The sequence below is a fragment of the Sorex fumeus genome, unplaced genomic scaffold (assembly GCF_029834395.1).
Source record: "Sorex fumeus unplaced genomic scaffold, SorFum_2.1 ptg000115l, whole genome shotgun sequence".
Lineage (NCBI taxonomy): Eukaryota > Metazoa > Chordata > Mammalia > Eulipotyphla > Soricidae > Sorex > Sorex fumeus.
In genome coordinates, this window is record NW_026606172.1 from 17048635 (window position 1) to 17068034 (window position 19400).

The 19400-nt window shown below is 34.2% G+C and overlaps 1 protein-coding gene across 1 annotated transcript in view; it reads right to left on the reverse strand.

Moving 5' to 3' along the window:
- Nucleotides 1–277: 277 nt before the first annotated feature.
- Nucleotides 278–19400, reverse strand: part of LIPI (lipase I) — a 28536-nt gene continuing 9413 nt past the window's right edge. The window contains exons 6-8 of the mRNA XM_056135450.1: nt 12570–12681; nt 8041–8217; nt 278–365 (exon numbers count right to left, since the gene is read on the reverse strand). Coding sequence (XP_055991425.1) covers nt 278–365; nt 8041–8217; nt 12570–12681 — 377 coding nt within the window. The remainder of the gene's footprint in view (nt 366–8040; nt 8218–12569; nt 12682–19400) is intronic.

Consider the following 19400-nt stretch of genomic DNA (forward strand, 5'->3'; position numbering starts at 1 on the left):
ATTAGTAATAATAAGTAAATAAGTAAATAATAAGTAAATACAATGATAAATATTTAATTGAGAAAGAATAAAGGTAAACAATCAATTAGGCTTTAAAACATGAACATATTCAGAATAATTTACTGTTTGCATTTTTTCTGCATTGTTTTTAATGGTAAGAAGTAGAAATATCTGGTCCACAGTGGATAAAAAAATCTGAAAAGCAATGCTGATTACATTATTCTCATTTACAAGTTCATTGCTTCATAAAAAGTTATGTTTGATGGAAGAAGGAACTTCATATTTCCTGTGGTACGCATTTGCTTGGTTTGAGAACGATTTCCTCACTTTCTTTAAGTAAAAAATTATAATTGCAAAGTGGTGGTCTATCAAAATAAAGAGAAAAATATTAGCAAAACAGGATTTTTTTCACTCATAAATACTAAATTTGGTTAGAACAACTGCAGAATGCTGAAATAGCATTAAGGGACAGTTTGAGCTTCCTCTCATTTGGCTAGGTAAACAGAATTAGAGAAATGCTGATGAGGAATGTTTCATCTCTCCACGTCGTTTCATTTGTAACGCTTAATATTGAAATAGCTGGATTCTATTGGTTGAGCCCCACCCACTGGCATGAGAGCCACTATGGAAGAGTCTGGCTAAACTACAGAGAAAAACATTTGCGAAAATTATCAATCCTCTTCGCCACCCACGAGACCTGAAATCATAGTGTCTGACCTAGTTTAGGTTTGGGAATGATTCTGTGTTAGTGTTCGAACACACATTTCTGAAAACTCAAGTCGCAGATAGTAAATAAGGATCCTCGCCTAGCTAGACATCTTCCTGCCTGTGTCTTGAAAATTATTTGAAAAAGAAGGAAAGAAATCAAAGACTTGAGTTTGAACAGCCAAGCATATCGCTACCATGCAGGGAAAGCCAAGTTTGAGTCCTGACACAAAAGGACTCTTGGAGTTCAGAAGAGATGTAAAAGCACCACTGGTCCGAGTACTGAATGACTAGGTTCACAGTGCCAGACCCCTAGGGCGTGAGTCCCGCTGACTGGGTCAGCTTTCTACCACATCGCTACCCGTCTATCCCTGCCCTGTTGAGTGTAGTCCCCGTTAAAAATTAATCAAACAAAATAATTTATTTATAAAAGTGCAGGAAAGAGCAATGAATAAAGTAACAATAAATGAAAATCTGCAGTATTGGCAATAGTAAAGCAATAAGAAAAAGAAATAATTCAATAGCACAGTGTCAGAAGTTCACAGTTTTTGACATATGCCCTGTTTTAGTTCAAGAGAGGCTTTGCTTGCTGTTTTATGACTTGGTTAAAGCACCACTGAACAAGTTTTTAATTATTCAACAGCATTTTTTTTTAGACAAAACAGTTTAACTTTTAAGAAAATCAATTTTCTCAATCTGCTAAAGTGTTTCATACAACAGACATATTTAATTACAAAAAGTTAATATGAAAAGCTACAGCATTGTCCAAAAGTTACAGTGAACTTAGACTTTTAATTTTAATACAACTGTCTATCTTCTCATATCTGTACATGTCAGAAAATATAGCTATTTGTTGTTGATAGTGATGAGAATATAAGAGTGAAAAATCTGATTTTTTCCTCTCTTCATTATTAAGAAATAAGTAGAGGAATGATGAGCACTATGCCTATTTTTTGAACACACGAATACAGTAATGACAAATTTAATAATGTCCTTTTCTGCTGAGTCTTGCATTTGTTTCACATGTGTTTCAGTTCGTTGAACTCTCATCCAAATTTTCAGCATCTTTACATGTTGGTGAATTTTTGACTATATGCTAAATATTGAATTTTATAACACTGATGTTATTTATTTTTGTGTTCTTGTAAATATTTTTTGTTTTATTTTCAAGATAACTCTGCTTATTTGTGGTGTATTCTTTCTGTTTCCACGTTCAAGATTTAATAGGCAGACTTGGAACTCAAGTCTTATTTTTTTGAGAAATCTCCATATTGTTTTCCAAAGTGGCCATGCCAGATGACATTCCTACCAACAGTGAATGAAGGTTCCATTTGTGCCACACTCCTGCTAACACTTGTTTCCAGTTTTGAGTGTGTGTTCTTGATTTATGCCATTATCATTGCTGTTTGATTTGCGTTTCCCTGATAGTAAATACTAGTGAATACTTATATGCTTGCTAGTCACCTGGATCTATGTCTTCTTTGTGAGTGTCTTAGATTTTAAAATACAATTCTGGATGTTATTAATATCTGACTCAACAATATAGAAAAAATAGAAGCATAAGTATAAGTACATAACAGAAACGATCCAAAATTCAGAGAGAAAAATGAAAATTAAAAATTAACAAAGCATCAAGGATCTCTGAAAGAACTTAAAAACTGTCAACTAGCTTGAAACTAGAATCCCCAAAATGAAAAGACATGGGGAACACAAAAAAATTGAAAAATCAGTAAAAACTTAGATAAAATTTGATAAAAACTATAAATCCATGTGAGAAACGACTCCCAATACAAACATGTATGAACAAAATTATTAATAGAATAGCAATCAAGTTCCTTAAAATTAGTAAGAAAGGTAAAAATATTAAACACCAAACAAAGAAATGAGGCATATTTCCTTTACAAAAGACAAAGGAAGGATGGAAGTATGCAAATACATTTTTTATTAGGATAAGTGCATGGTAAAAGATAATACAGCTGCATATTTAAAGTACTCAAAAAATAAAACTGGAATTCTTTATGCAAATAAATCACATTTTAAAATAAAGTTTACTACTAATAATATTTTTTTGCCTTTTTGGGTTACACCCAGCAATGCTCAGGGGTTACTCCTGACTCTGCACTCAGGAATTACCCCTGGAGGTGCACGGGGGAACCATATGGGATGCTGGGAACCAAATTCGGTTCAGCCGCGGGCAAGGCAAACGCCTTACTCACTGTGCTATAGCTCCAGCCCCACTAACAATTTTTAAACATCAAATAAATATATAGCCAATATACAAGTAGTAACAAAAATAGAAAAATCTTAAATAAAAATCTTTAGAAAAATGGCAAATTATATTAAATGAAAATATTAGAGAATCACACTGTGAGCTTAGATCATCATATGGAAGGCCAAAGTTAAATCACTGAAACTGCAAGTGACTCCTGAGCCCAGGACCAAGGTAACACTGTAGCACTGTCCTCCTGTTGTTCATCGATTTGCTCGAGAGGGCACCAGTAACATCTCCATTGTGAGACTTGTTATTACTGTTTTTGGCTTATGGAATACATCACAGATAGCTTACCAAGCTCTGCCTTGCAGGCAGGATACTCTACGTATCTTGCCCGACTCTCCGAGAGGGGTGGAGGAATCGAACCTGGGTCAGCCGCACGCAAGACAAATGCCCTACCCACTGTGTTATCGCTCCAGCCCAGGACCAAGAGTAGCCTACAAATACTGCTGTGTTTGGTAAGCACACACATGCAAAGAAGAATACATACATCTACATACAGATTTTAAAAGCAGCAGAAAGTGGAACTAATTTGATAAAGTAGAAAGACTTACCCTAATTATTTATATGTCTCTAATAGAATTATTCAAACAGAAATCTTGCTATTTTAAGGTTCTAACATTTCCACAGCAGGTAGGGCGTTTGCCTTGCACGCAGCCAACATGGCCGACCCGAGTTCGATTCCTCCGCCCCTCTCAGAGAGCCCGGCAAGCTACCGAGAGTATTTGATATGCCAGACACAGTAACAACAAAGTCTCCAATGGAGACATTACTGGGCCCGCTCGAGCAATAAAATCCAACTGTTACAATTTGTAGAAAGCAGATTATTCCAAACACTGATACAATCAAACAGATAGAGACAACAAACCCACAAAGGAGATCAAATTAAAATATAAAATAATAAAATTTATTTAAAGTAAGACTAAGAACCCCATCAAAAAATAAGGTGATGAAATGAACAGAATCTTTCTCAAAGAAGAAATCTGAATGGCAGAAAGGTACATGAGGAAATGCTCTACATCACTAATCATCAGGGAGATGCATATCAAAACAACAATGAGATATCATTTCACACCACAGAGACTGGCCCACATCGAAAAGAACAAAAGCGACCGGTGTTTTTGCGGATGTGGTGAGAAAGGGACCCTCCTTCACTGCTGGTGGGAATGGCCGACTGGTTCAGCTCTTTTGGAAAACAGTATGGACGATTCTCCAAAAATTAGAAATTGAGCGCTCATTTGACATCTGCACTTCTATGTTCATTGCTGCACTGTTACCAATGGCCAAAATTTGAAAAAAAAAAAAAAAAACGAGTGCCCAAGAACAGATGACTGGTCAAAGAAACTTTGGTACATCTACAAATGGAGTACTATCAGCTATTAGAAAAGATGAAGTCATGAAATTTACATGCAAGTGGTACTAAATGGAAAGTATCATGCTGAGTGAAATGAGTCAGAAAGAGAGGGACAGATATAGAAAGATTGCATTTATCTTTGGATTATAAAGTAACAAAATAGGAGACTAACACCCGAGAATAGTCAAGATAAGTACCAAGAGGTTCACTCCATGGCTTGAAGGCCAGCCACACGTGCTAGGGGAAAAGGCAGCAACTGGTGTTGGCACGGTAAGTAAAGGGAGAAGCATGCTGAAAGTAGACTATAGACCAAACATGATAGCCACTCAATGCCTCTTTCACAAACCACAGCCCCCAAAAGGAGAGAGAATAAAAGGGAATGCCCTGCCCCAGAGGTGGGGTGGGATCGTGGGGATGGGGGCATGGGAAGGATACTGGTATCATTGGTGGTGGAGAATGGGCACTGGTGAAGGGATGGATACTCGATCATTCTATAACTGAAACCCAAGCATAAAAATTGGTAAGTCTACAACTGTACCTCATGGTGTTTCACTAATAAAAATTTTTTAAAAAGTAAGGCAAAGAAAGAGTAAAATGGATGGGGAAAATATGGTACAAATGGAAAACAAAAGAGCAAAGTTGAACCCTAACCACATCAATAATTCTATTTATTAGGAAGACATATTTTTTCAATTACATGGCAGAAATTATTTACATATATTTGATTTGAGAAATACAAATTAAAAATGTAATGAATAACCATAAAGATAGCTCAACAGGTTAGAGTACATGATTTACCAGCAGGAGACTTATGTTTCATTACTATCACCACAGTTCCCCAAACACCAACATGAGTGACCCCTGAGCACTAAGTTAGGAGTAAACTCTGAGCAGTACCAATTGTGTTCCCCAAAACACAAGTAATAAAGAAATAATAAGAATATATGAGTTACCCTATGTATTTCTATTATAATAACAAATTAAAAATAAACTAATGCTAATAAAGTGGTAGTTTTTGGTTACAAAAAGTAATAGAATTCCCGTATAATGCTGTTAGGAGTCTAAAAATTAATTTTACTTTAAAAAATAGTCTAACAGTTTCTCTTAAAATCAAATGTGCATTCACTGTATAATCCCACTATCCCACTACTAGGTATTTATCCAAAAGAACTGAAAATTTATATTCATATTACAGCCTGAATGTAAATAGATATGTGAGTTTTTTTCATCTAAATCAAAAGCTTTAAATAAATCATAAGGCCTCCATTAAGTTAATGGGTAAACTATGATACATCTATGCAGTGAAATTAATCAATATTTCACTTATATAAGCAATATAATGAGTGAATTTTAAATATAGAAGTTAAATGAAAGAAGCCAGACTTAAAATAATCTGCATCTGTATGAATTTATTTACATACTATTATGGTGCAATTAAATATTAATTTATGTTTAATTAAAATGTATTAAATAATTATATTAATTTAATAATATTCTACATAAATTAAGATCAGTGACTAAAGTTGCCCAAAAGGGGTGCTGTAGATAGGTTAAAAGCAAAGGATCAGTGTAAGACAGTTTTGTGATTGATGGAATTATTCTGTATTTAGTTGTGATGATTATATCTCAAACTCATAGAATTGTATGCCAAAAAAGTTATGGTGCGCTCAAGTAAAGTTTTTAAAAGTAACTTGAGTCACTAAATTTTCTCAACAGTTCATCCCAAGTCACCTTCCTTTGCATGTTCTCTCAGCTTTTATATTGGATGGCTATACTCTATCAGAAATGCCTACAAAGAGAACTGTTACAGTCTTTATCTGTTTGTTACAGAGAGATGGATAGCACAGCGGGTAGGGCGTTCGCCTTACAAGCGGCCAACATGGCCGACCCGAGTTCGATTCCTCCACCCCTCTCGGAGAGCCCGGCAAGCTACCGAGAGTATTTGATATGCCAGACACAGTAACAACAAAGTCTCCAATGGAGACGTTACTGGGCCCGCTCGAGCAAATCGACGATCAACGGGAGGGCCTTTACCTTTACCTTTACAGAGAGATAATGACTTGTTGAGTGCACACACAGTTTAACTGAACCATAAGGCATCACATTTTTATGTCACACACCCAATAATTTTTCAGTGCTAATTCTCATTAATTGTGCATTATCTATAAGGACAGGTCTAAATAGAAAAAGCAATTAGGTAGTTATGGCAATTATCTAGCTAATTAAGCTGAAAGTATACATTTTACCCAAGCATCTGTTAGCATTCCCAGCCAACAGGGAATGCCAATATATTTTTTAAACAATCATACATGCATTTTAGTGGCTTTTTTCCCAAGTAGAAATAATTGCATATAAATTTTATAAATTTCATATATTTTCATATGCTTCTGATATTTTATATGCATACAAATGGGCTAGAGAGTGTAGAGTGGATAGAGAGCTATCCTTACATATGACCAATCAGGGTCTGACATCCCATGTGGTCCTCTGACATCTGCCAGGAGTTTTCCCTGACTGCAGATTACTCATAAGTAATCACTGAGCACCAATGGGTGTGGTCCCAAACAATCCACCCTCCAAAAAAGAAAAAAAAGAAAAAGAAAAATTTCACACATGCATACATTTTGCCCTGTTAGCATGACATCACTCTTAATTAATGAATGTAAAGTAAAGTAAAGTAAAGTAAAGTAAAGTAAAGGCCCTCCCATTGATCATCGATTTGCTCGAGTGGGCCCAGTAACGTCTCCATTGGAGACTTTGTTGTTACTGTGTCTGGCATATCGAATACTCTCGGTAGCTTGCTGGGCTCTCTGAGAGGGGCGGAGGAATCGAACTCGGGTCGGCCATGTTGGCTGCGTGCAAGGCAAACGCCCTACCCGCTGTGCTATCGCTCCAGCCCTAATTAATGAATGAGTTATATGAAACTTTTTTTTCTGTAAAACATAAATACGTCAGTGAGTCAAATATAATAGTGGACCCATTTGCTTGTCCCTTCTTTCCTACTAAAATGAGTAACTTTTAAAAGAAACCGTGTGTGGAGAGAAAAGACTGAATAATCCTAGCACCATTTTATATCAAAGTGTAAACATCATATCTGAGGTGAAATATTTGAAAACTACCCTCCCTGATATCCCTTTAACAAAAATTAAACAAGGAAATTGTTTTAAATGTTGTCTGCCCACAATCAGTGTTCATGTTGAAGCAACATTGGGGTGAGGTAAAAGAAAATACCCAAATCAAACATTAAAACTATGTTGCATTATCTACAAATGATTGATTATAACATATAGTCAGAAAGAAAATTTGCTCATAATTAGGTCCATTATGTTACCCAGCTCTAAGTACGCACATCATATAATGCTAATTCTTACAATTCACTTTTCCCTTATCTGTATCTTTCTTTGCTTTTCTTTTGTTCTTTCTGGGACATACTTGACAATGCTCAGGAACTATTCCTCACTCTGTGCTGAGCAACACTAGATTTTCAAAAATGATTCCCTACTCATTCATTCTTCTCCCTTGGACTCTGGCCGGGGATAAGTTGCTAAAATTCCTAATCTGAAATGTCCAAATATTTTTTTCAAATTTTAAGTATACCAAAAAGACAAAGAATATCAAAATAACTTCTATATTTATCCACCAAATGTAAGCCCAAAAACAAAACAAAACAAGAACAAAAGAGGTATATGAATTGAAATTATTTTCTTACCTTTCTGGGTATGTAAGGGATTTTAATTTGAGACGATAGATACTGTATTTGCATGTAGCACATAGTCGATTTGAGCTCTGATTATATTTCAAGCCGATGCTTGAAATATTTACAACATCATTTAAAAACTGAGCAAGAATCTTGACTTCTTGAAGTTTATGAAATAATTTGTTCTTCCTAAACAAACAAAAAATGTAACATGTTCAACATTTTAGTGCTGTAAAGATAACTTAAGTCAAATATAATTTTAAAACAAAGAAAAAGATTTATAGAAAAAGCAACTAGACAAAACACATGAAACTTATTAAATAAGTTAACATTAATTTAAAACAATTAAACAATAGCATATTCATTTTCATACACAAAAACTTGTAAAACTCATTTTCTGTTTTTTAGACCCTTGAATAATTACAACCATTCATTAGATTACTAAATTCATCACATAATATTTTTATCTGTTATTTGATCAACTACTTATGAATTAAAAAGAGTAATTATAAAATCCTGAGATACAAAAGAAAAGATAAACTTGTATTTAATAAGTACAAATTCCTGAGCATTTCTAATGTACCCAAAACTACAGTAAAGCTTGACACACTTGGTCTCATGTAATTAGTTCAACTCATTTTACTTGATAGTATTAGCATTATTATCTGACAGAGGATAAAATTGAGTGACAGGCACAATATGAGACATTCCTAGTTGGAGACACTAGTAAATGCAGCCATGAAATGCTAAAACAGCCTTGTCAACAATCACCTCCCTACTCAATTCCTCATTCTCACATTCCAGAGATGCTGAGCCTTGGAGTCATTTAGGTCATTATAGACCTACCTGACTCCAAAGGGTACTAAGGAAAAGGAGAACAGAAAGAATAGTATAAAGAGAAAGAGGGGAAATTGGGAACTGGGGATGGGGGTAGCATGGGATGGAAAGAGACAAAGGAAACAGGAGTGGGGAGAGAAGAGTAAAAGAAATAAAATTTTTAGTCTTTTGAAATAATTTCCTTTCAAGGTAATAATCAATCACTTCAGTATAGATAGTATTACATATAGAATAGCTAAAATGCCACCTGTGGGTCAAGCCCTAGATGCTTTATTCCTATTTATTTGTCCTGATTTTCTCTTCCTTTTGATTCTACACCTTAGTGGAATACATTTTCTACAGTAACAATATTCCCATTTTAGCACTGAAATAAAAGAATAAAAAAATGGGGCTGGAGTGATAGCACAGTGGGTTGGGCGTTTGCCTTGCATGCTGCCAACCCAAGGTTCAATTTCCAGCATCGCATATGGTCCACTGAGCACCGCCAGGAGTAATTCCTGAGTGCAAAGCCAGGAGTAACCCCTGAGCATTGCCGGGTGTGACCCAAAAAGAAAAAAAAATGAATGAATATTTAAAATTCTGGTTTCAAAATGCCATTTTCCTGGTATCAAAAACAGAACTCTGAGCTTAATTAGATTTGCTAGCAAAGAATTTTTTTTAGAAAAAACAATTAAGATATTGGCCAGAATTAGATGGATAGATTTGCCATGCATATATGTTTTATATTTTATATTCCTTCATGAAAAATGAGCTCATTCAAATATTTGAATAAAATGCATCAATATTTCATGGTGTATGAGAAATAAAATCAAGACACAGTTTCTATGCCATCTGAACCAGTTTGAAACAATTGCTCTTTGAACTACACTGTGGGTTAATATTAGGCATTTTTATCCCCCTCAGAAATTTCCTTGCTTCCTTTTCTGTACTCTCACAGCATATTAAGAGCTTTAATATAAAACTTATTACTTAGAGTTTAAAAATGCATTAGTCTACTTCAATATTAGATGACCTCTTTGATAAATGTAATGCATATTAGTTTTACTATCCAAAATGAATAAATCGAGCATGCAAGTTCATTTAGATATACATCTATATACAACATTAAGCAATTTCTAGTAATGAATTATTAGTGGAAAATGTTAATTTTTCTTATATTTGTAACAAATTCAAATTATGTTTATAATCTTAGTGAATGGGTTTAATTTTTTTCTATAAGAGATGGCCATTCATTTAATTGAAAAGTTTGGATTGAAATTATTTCTTGAAGTTTTTTATTTGATTTGTTTTTCTCTTAAAGTGAAGTTTCAAAAGGAAGAAAATACAAGAATAACTTTTAAAACAGCTGAATTTTTTTAATGTTAAGAAAAACAAATTTATATACATTAATGTTCAAATTAGGCTGGAGCTATAGCACAGCGGGTAGGGTGTTTGCCTTGCACGCAGCCAACATGGCTGACCCGAGTTTGATTCCTCCGCCCCTCTCGGAGAGCCCAGCAAGCTGAGAGTATCTCGCCCGCACGGCAAAGCCTGGCAAGCTACCCGTGACGTATTCGGTATGCCAAACACAATAACAACAAATCTCATGATGGAGATGTTACTGGGCCCGCTTGAACAATGTTCAAATTGTTTATCTCAAAGATATTTTGCCATATGTATAACACAGATAACTTTGACATCCAATGATGAAATGCTATTTATTTCAACATCTCAATGTTTTGCCCAAATGGATTTTTTTTACTATTTTATTTGTTAGTTTCAGGTTTTTTGTTTTATTTTGTTTGGGATTTTGGACCACAAAAGATGGTGCTCAAGACTATCTCCTGATTCTGCACTCAGGGATGACCTAGCAATGCTCAAGGGACCATTTGAAGTGCCAGGAATCAAAACTGGGTCAGCTACATGAAAAGTAATTGCTGTACCCACTGTACTATCTCTCTAGCCCCAGCTTCCAAGAAATTAAAGTTTTGTCTACACATATCACGAACACTGCTACTTTTTTAAAATCTTAAATAAGAATTTATAATAATAGTAGCACTGTAGCTCTGTCCTCCTGTCGTTCATTGATTTACTTGAGCGGGCACCAGTAACCAGTAATGTCTCCACTGTGAGACTTGTTACTGTTTTTGGCATATCAAATACATCACGGGAAGCTTGCCAGGCAATGCCGTGCAGGCGAAATACTCTCCATAGCTTGCTGGGCTCTCCGAGAGGGGCGAAGGAATCGAACCCGGGTTGGCCACATGCAAAGCAAATGCCCTACCCTCTGTTCTGTGAATTTAATGTAATGTAAATGTAAACAGTGAAAAAGTCATAAAAAAATAAAGTAAATTTTATCTTATTTCATTCTTAATCATATTTGTTTGAAAAATTATATAATTTCATTGACGATGCAGAAGTCTGACATACAAGGTAAGAAACTACAATTTTTTTAAAATTTTATTGAATCACCATGAGATAGTTAAAAGCTTTCATGTTTGGGTTACAATCACACAATGATCAAACACCCATCCCTGCACCAGTGCACATTGTCCACCACCAATGTCCCCTGTATAATTCCCCTTTCCCACCCTCCCCTTTCCTCCATGGCAGACAATATTCCCCATATTCTCTCTCTCTACTTTTGGGCATTATGTTTTGCAATACAGACACTGAGAGATTATCATGTTTGGTCTTTCATCTACTTTCTGCACACATCTACAATCCCAACCAGTTCCTCCAGCCATCATTTTCTTAGTGATCCCTTCTCTATTCCAGCCGCCTTCTCCCCTTTGCTCAGGAGGCAGGCTTCCAGCTATGGAACAACCTTCCTATCCCGTGTATCTACTATCCTTAGGTGTCAATCTCATGTTATAGTGTTTTATACTCCACAAATGAGTGCAGTCCTATGTTTGTCCCTCTCTTCCTGACTCATTTCACTTAGCATGATACTCTCCATGTCCATCCAGAAACCACAATTTCTATGGTAACATGAACCTTTATTATGCTTAAAAAAATAAAGATATTATAGTTTAAAAATCTAGTAAGTATACAAGTATACATACAACAGACTAAGACTGAGAAAATGTTTTTAGATCATTTTAAAACATATACATGTACCTATACATATTTAATTAGATAAAACCGTAAGTAGAAGATTTAAAAAGAAACAAATCCATTTCCTCTTTTTTTGGGATACTTCGGATTGGAAACCATTTTGAAATATGAAACTGAGTCTCATTATTTTATTAATATAATCACTGGTTTATTTGTGTGACTATGAACAGGAGATTGCCTAAAAACTGCTGATGTGTAAGACTGGTGGTTTAAATAGAAAGACTGGAATGCTAATCAAAAGAGAAATAGGGCCAAAGGTAGAAATCAACTAGCTGAGCTATGTGAGCACAGTCAGAAGAAACTTTGAGCACATCTGGGTGTAGCCTCTGAGCACTGATATTGCCCACCAAAGAAGATAAAATAAAGATTTGTCTCCTTTTTAAAATCCCGTTACTCTCTAGTAGTATAACATAAACAAGATATCTAGTCTTTTTCAAAATCAGTATCCTTCTCATTAGAATTGATTTGAATAAAACACCCGACTTGCTTTTAATATTCATTGCTGTTAAGACTCTGGATAAGAAAACTCACATTCTGGATTATATTCTCAAGTGGTTGTACAGAAAACAAACATTTAATTTATGAGAAATATACTGAATTATACTTACTGATAAAGCCTTGGCTCTTCAAACATCCCATGCTGATTTAGCAATTTAAATGTAATATAACCTTCCTTCATAGTTTTATCCAGAACTATTATACTAAGAACAAAATAATAGGCTACAAGACAGAAACACCAAACACAATTCATATTATTTTTCACTTCATTTGACTAAGTGTATGATGTATATTATCTAGGAACATTCAATAGACACAAATAATATTGGGAAGCACTGATTTGATATATAGGTGACAAAATTTACTTCTCAATTTCTTACTAGTATTGAAAATATGGAATAAAAATTACTTATTCAGTCATTGGTAAGGTGAAATACTTAATAAAAATTAACTAGTCCTCTAAAAGATGTAATTTCATACTTAAGTTAAAGATATGTTTAGCAAATAATTAGATCAATAATCCTAATTAAAAATTCTTGATGGATGACTCTTATTTTGCTTGTAGTTTAATAATAAATATAAAATTTTAAATATAAATAGATTTATATTTATATAATATATAAATTTATATAAAATATAAATTTAATATATAATATAAATATAAATATTTTAAATTATAAATATAAAATTACTCTGTAGATTGAGCTTGTAGTTACTCAAAATGCCTTCACTAAAGACTGATATAGGATCCTTTCAAATACTAGAATGGTTTGTTCACCCTCTGATCAATAATATATAGTCAATAAGAAAATTTGACTTCAATTTTGGGGCTGGAGTGATAGCACAGCGAGTAGGGCATTTGCCTTGCATGTAGCCAACATGACCGACCTGAGTTTGATTCGTCAGCCCTTCTCAGAGAGCCCGGCAAGCTACCCAGAGTATTTCGCCCCCACGGCAAAGCCTGGCAAACTACTCCTGACATATTCGATATTCCAAACACAGTAACAACAAAGTCTCACAATGAAGACGTTACTGGGCACACTCAAGAAAATCGATGAACAATGGGAGGACAGTGACAGTGACTTCAATTTTAGTGAGAAGATTATTAGTGGGAATTTTCACATATTATTAGTTGTCATTTTTTTTATGGCAGTGTCTTTGTTCCAAAAACCATTAAGAAGTAGAGTACCCTTGAGCTTCCAAACAAGTAAATCATCTAAAGCTCCATGAAAGAATTAGCTTGCCCAACTACAACCCTACCAATGAAAAGTGCCACACTGAGCCAATGAGAAATCATCACCACCCTGAACGCTGTCTCACCCCGCAAACGCTGTTCAGAACAGTCACTTCCTGGATTACTATTATTTGGGATACTATCAAATATATTAAACTTTGTTAAGTCATAGAGTTATTTTTGTAACATATTAATCTCTTCACAAATGACAATGGTGTACAAAGATAAATCAATCACAAAAAGAAAGCTAAAATTCATTATATATAAAGAACAATCTACAATATGAATTATTAAATAAATGAGAAAATCAAGAAGAAAAAATATTTGTTTTTTGGCTTTTTGGTCACACCTGGTGATGTTCAAGGGTTACTCCTGGCTTTGCACTCAGGAATTACTCCTGACGGTGCTTGGGGGACCATATGGGATGCTGAGAATTGAACCCGGGTCGGCCAGGTGCAAGGCAAACGTGCTACCCGCTCTACTATCGCTTCAGACGCCAAGAAGAAAAATTTTAAAGGACAAAGAAACAAATAGAAATGAGTATATGAGCTACTGGAATCTATGAAATACAAGAAAATTGGAAAGTACTTATTACAGTTTATAGAATTATTTTATGAGTCAAGAAACAGGAAAATAGATGATACTTAAACTAAATAAAATGGATTATAAAGTAATGTATAACATAAAATGGAGGAGAGTTTATATATTGATAAAAATCTTTAGACTCTAGGACTCAATAGAGTTCATAGGACATCAAATACTTCTTCCATAACAATAAGCATAAATAACTAGACATCATAAAAATTAAACACTTGCTCTATAAAATTTCAGGTGAAAAAAACACAAATTATTGACTCTAGAATCAAATCAAATATCCATCAAAGGCCACTATCTAACATATAGAAAATGCTTAAAACTTGAGAAGTTAAAAAATATAATTAGAAAATGAGTGAAAAACACTAATACATATTTCACCAAAATGATATGGAGAAAATATACTAAAATATTAAATAAGCATTTATGAGGTCAATAAAAATGAAAATCACATTAGGTATTGAAACCTATCCAAATGTATGGTTTTTCAAAATAGTAATACCAAAACATACCAATAAATAAGAGAAAATTCATTTTGCCCAATTTGTTTGTTTATTTGGGGAACCATACCCACGCGTGCTCAGTGGTTATTCATAGTTCTCTACTCATAGGTCATTCCTGTTAATGCTCACGAGACCATATAGTACATGGTTTGGTGTGAACAGGTTTGACCTCATGGAAGGAAAGTTCCTTAAACCCTGTGTTTATTATATCTTTGTTGTTAAATATCTCTTAAAAATAAAAATGCAATTAGTTTTTATATTTGTAGGCTTTTATAGCAGAAAAAATTTAATTTATACTCACATAAATTTTTTCAAACAAATAATCCCAGTTATTTTTCATAATAACAGAAACAAAAATCACCTCAGGTATACTTCAGATGAATAATTTTAAAAACTTACTCTTACATACTACACAGAATGTTATATGGACTAGTATACATGGAATAGTACAGACATCCATACTAAAAGGCAGAGAATCACTGATATGTGCTCTTGCATGAATGATCCTCTAGACAATCACACTGAATTTTTAAAAAAGGGGCCAATTAAAAGACAACATACAAAGAATATTTAAATATGAAATATCGGGCCTCCATTAATGGCTTATATACAATAAGTTGGGAGGTATATATAAATATATATACATATATATAGAGAGAGAGATGATTATACGAGTGTCACACATGGGATTATTGTGAGGACAGTCTGATTCAACCAGTACAATAGTGGTAGATACAGACCACCATATATGTGGTTTAATTTCAATATAAATAGACAAAATAAAAATGTGAGTAAATGAATAAGTGCTCTGCATCAATGTCAAGCTAACGTTAGTGGCATCCTATTATTCTAGTGCTATAAAATTTTACTTTTAAGAACTACTAGATATGACATACATAGGCTCTCTCTTATCAATTCTATCTGTATGTGAATCTAAATTTACACCATTAAAAATTGGTTTTTAAATATTTATGTGCCCTATTCTAAATTATTATACACACTTATGTTTAATAAACTATAATAGCTTAAAATTGACTATGACTGAAGAAAATTGACAAAATGGCATAAAGTATTTTAAGTATAATAATTTGCTCAAAATATTTATTCCTCTGTAAAAAGTCAATGGATCAATTTGAAACTTCTCTAAGTACTTTTGTGTAATAGAATTTAATTTATAAACTACTTTCGCTCCAATCTAAAAAATGAAGAGTTTTGTTTCTTTTAATCATTTGTCATCATTCTAATCAAGAGTTGCTATGCAATTTAACAAACCAGAGCTTTGTTAAGTGCTTACTTATCTAACTCTGAATGTATTAGGAAAGGTATTACTTTTACTTCCCCTTTTTTATTTACATGGCTCATTTTCAGTTCCCAAGTAGGTATTCACAGTATAGACATATATCATTAATTATGTAATATGTCATGTTATTATAAGCCTAAGGATGAGAAGAATATCATAAAATTTGAGTAGAAAATACCTAAGGGACTTGAGGGAAAATGTCACCAAAGAATATATGTTTATTTTATCAGAAAAATCAAATCGTCATTTAAATTTGTACAATAGGCTCTAACAAGTTTTAAAGTACCTCAAAGTACCTAACTGAATGTGAGTGGAGAGCAAGAATATTTTTCATAAAATATATATATATGAGTATAGAAAGCTAATCATTTCTTTATAGTGTCAACTTACTACAGAATGGATTTTTGCCAGTAGTATCCAAAAACACAGTTGTCCTAAGAGATAATCTTTCTACTTCTTCTATTAAAATCTCTTTCCATAGTTCAGCTTGATAACCTGAGATTCAATAGAATATAAGAAATTAGACTCCTGTCATATAGCATTCAAAATCTTCAACTTACTAAAAGAAGTAAAGGACAAGTATAGTACAATAATTATAAAAAGCATAAGAAAGAAAGTACCTGCTACAGAGGTAAGGGGTGGGTTGGGGTGGAGGTGGCGGGAGTGACACTGGGAACAATGGTGGTGGAAAATATGCAGTGGTGGAGGGATGGGTGCTCGATCATTGTATGACTGAAATGTAATCATGAAAGTTAGAACTGTTCCTCACGGTGATTCAATAAATGTTTTTTAAAAATTATAAAAAGCATAATAGTCTATAAAAATAATGTGTGAATTTTATAACAGTATCTTTCAATAATTTCACATTCTATGTATCTATGTTACAACAAATTTTGCTCTGTTTTTGTTTTGTGGCACATTAGTGGTATTCAGGGGCCATACCTAATTCTGCTCAGGGGCCATGCCTGGTAGAACTCATGAGATCATATGTGACAACAGAATTCAAACCAGGGTTTCTATTGTGGATTGTACTAAAAAAAAAAAAAACTAGATGGCTGGATAAAGAAACTAGGGTATGTGCATGCACTGGAATATTACTCAGCTCTGAGCAGTCATGAAGTTTGCTGTTGCATAAAGGGACCTGGAGAGTATCGTGCTGAATAAAGTTAATCAGAGGGAAAGAGCTACAGACACAGAATGCATTTTCTTGTATGTGGGACATAAAGAAACAGTAGTGGAATAATAAATATGCAAAGGCACTGGAAGCAAAGATCATGAGAAATGGCATTCAGTAAAAAACATGCCACTCGAGGGGACTGGGGGATCACACAGGGAAGGAATAATGATACTGGAAGGAAGTGTTCAAGTAGGAGGAGGTGGTGCTGAAAATTGGTAATGTTATGCATGAAATCTATCAATAGCCTTGCTCTAAGCCTCAGTTGATTAAATATATGTATATATATACATATTTATATATATATATATGGGGGAGACAAATGGGAGTAGAGGAGTGGGCATAGGTGGAGGGAAGTAGATAACAGTGAAGAGATTAGTATCAAAAGATTTTATGCCTGAAACCCAATCATGAATAATTGTAATTTCACGATGACTGAATTAAAAAAAAAATTCTTATTAGACAATTATCCCTCTGGCCACCTTTAATAAATGCTTTTAGTTTCAAGATTCAACTGTAAATTCACTTGCTGGAAATTTTATCAGAGTTTAGCATATACATATGGCTACAGTTCAATTTTAGTAGATTTTTCTATTATGTAAGGATTTTTGTTTACGTCTCTTCATAAATTCATCAAAATAAACCAATTAAATGAAACTAAAATTTAGCTAAACGAGAATCTTCTCCATACCAGGGATAGAGCTAGATATGCTACGAACGTATATTCGTTTTATGTATATACATATATATATAATCCTACATATAGAATAAATAGCTATTTATGTAGACTATCTGTTCTCCTTATAATATATGTATTTCAGATAAATATACTTGTTTACACATAGAATATGTTTTGTACACACATACAAAGACACAAAAAATGCTTCCTACTTAATGTATTTCTGATTCCACATTGCTACATTCAAATTTCAGACTTGAATGATACAGAAATACTGAATTAAGAAGTCAGAGTTTGAGACTGGAGTGACAGTACATTGTATGGGGCCTGGGACCCTGAGCACAGAATCAAGAGTAAGCCTTGACCACCACCAGGTATGGTCCAACTCATCCCCCCAAATTAATTAAGTAAATAAATCCTTTAAAATATATAATCAGGGCTTCAACTTCAGTTCTTACTTATGTTCTGAAGCAATTTGGATGTCTATGCTTGCATCATAATTTTCTCATTTACATCAAAAAGTCATGGAATTACAAAAGCAGTACTTAATTTATCTCTGAAGAACATGGATCCCATAAAATGTCATCTGGGAGATAGCACTGGGGTTAGGGTCCATGGGCCTAGCCTCCTCTCTGGTGCTATAGGCTTCCTGATGATCCATCACTTGCATTAGCCCTGTAGGATCCCCTACTCCGGGAGCCTCCCTTCACCACCAGGTAAAGCCCTCATGATTCCCAAGCATCCTCCAGGTACTAGCATTGAACTCTCTGTAACTGGTCCCAGAGCCTCTTGAGGACTCTATAGGTCCCTTCCCAACACAACCCCACAGAAGATGTCTTGTGGATAGAAGAGATTTCATGAAGCAATGAATCTGGCAAAGCCCGTTTAGTGCCTTGTTTATACCTGCAATTTCAAAATAAAGCAGACAAACCTACATTCATCAGTAGGATTCCTCTTGAAGCTTCTGTTCACCCTTGCTTTTTTTGTTTCTATGTGCCTTGGCTTGCTTGTACACTTGCTCTTTCAACCTCCTATTCTCCCTCTCTCTTTTGTTTTTTTTTTAATTTTATTGAATTACCATGAGATACACAGTTACAAATTTGTTCAAGATCCAGTCTCAGTTATACAAGAGATACCTGCCTTTTCCCCAGTGTATATTTCCCATTGCCGAAGTGCCCAGTTTCCCTCCTGCCAGCCTTCTCCAGCCCCGCCTTGCAACCTGGCTCTATGGCAGAAACTTTGCTTCTCTCTCTTGAACTTAGATTTATTTCTTTTCCACCCCTAACTACCTCCTCTTATATGTTTCTAAGTAAGTTTTATTCAATAAAAACTATCTTGGTTCACACACACACAAACACACACACAAACACAAACACACACACACAGGAAAGCACACATGACTACTCTTATCAAATAAAATTAAGATAAATAAACTAATATCTTGCTGGAGACCCTCT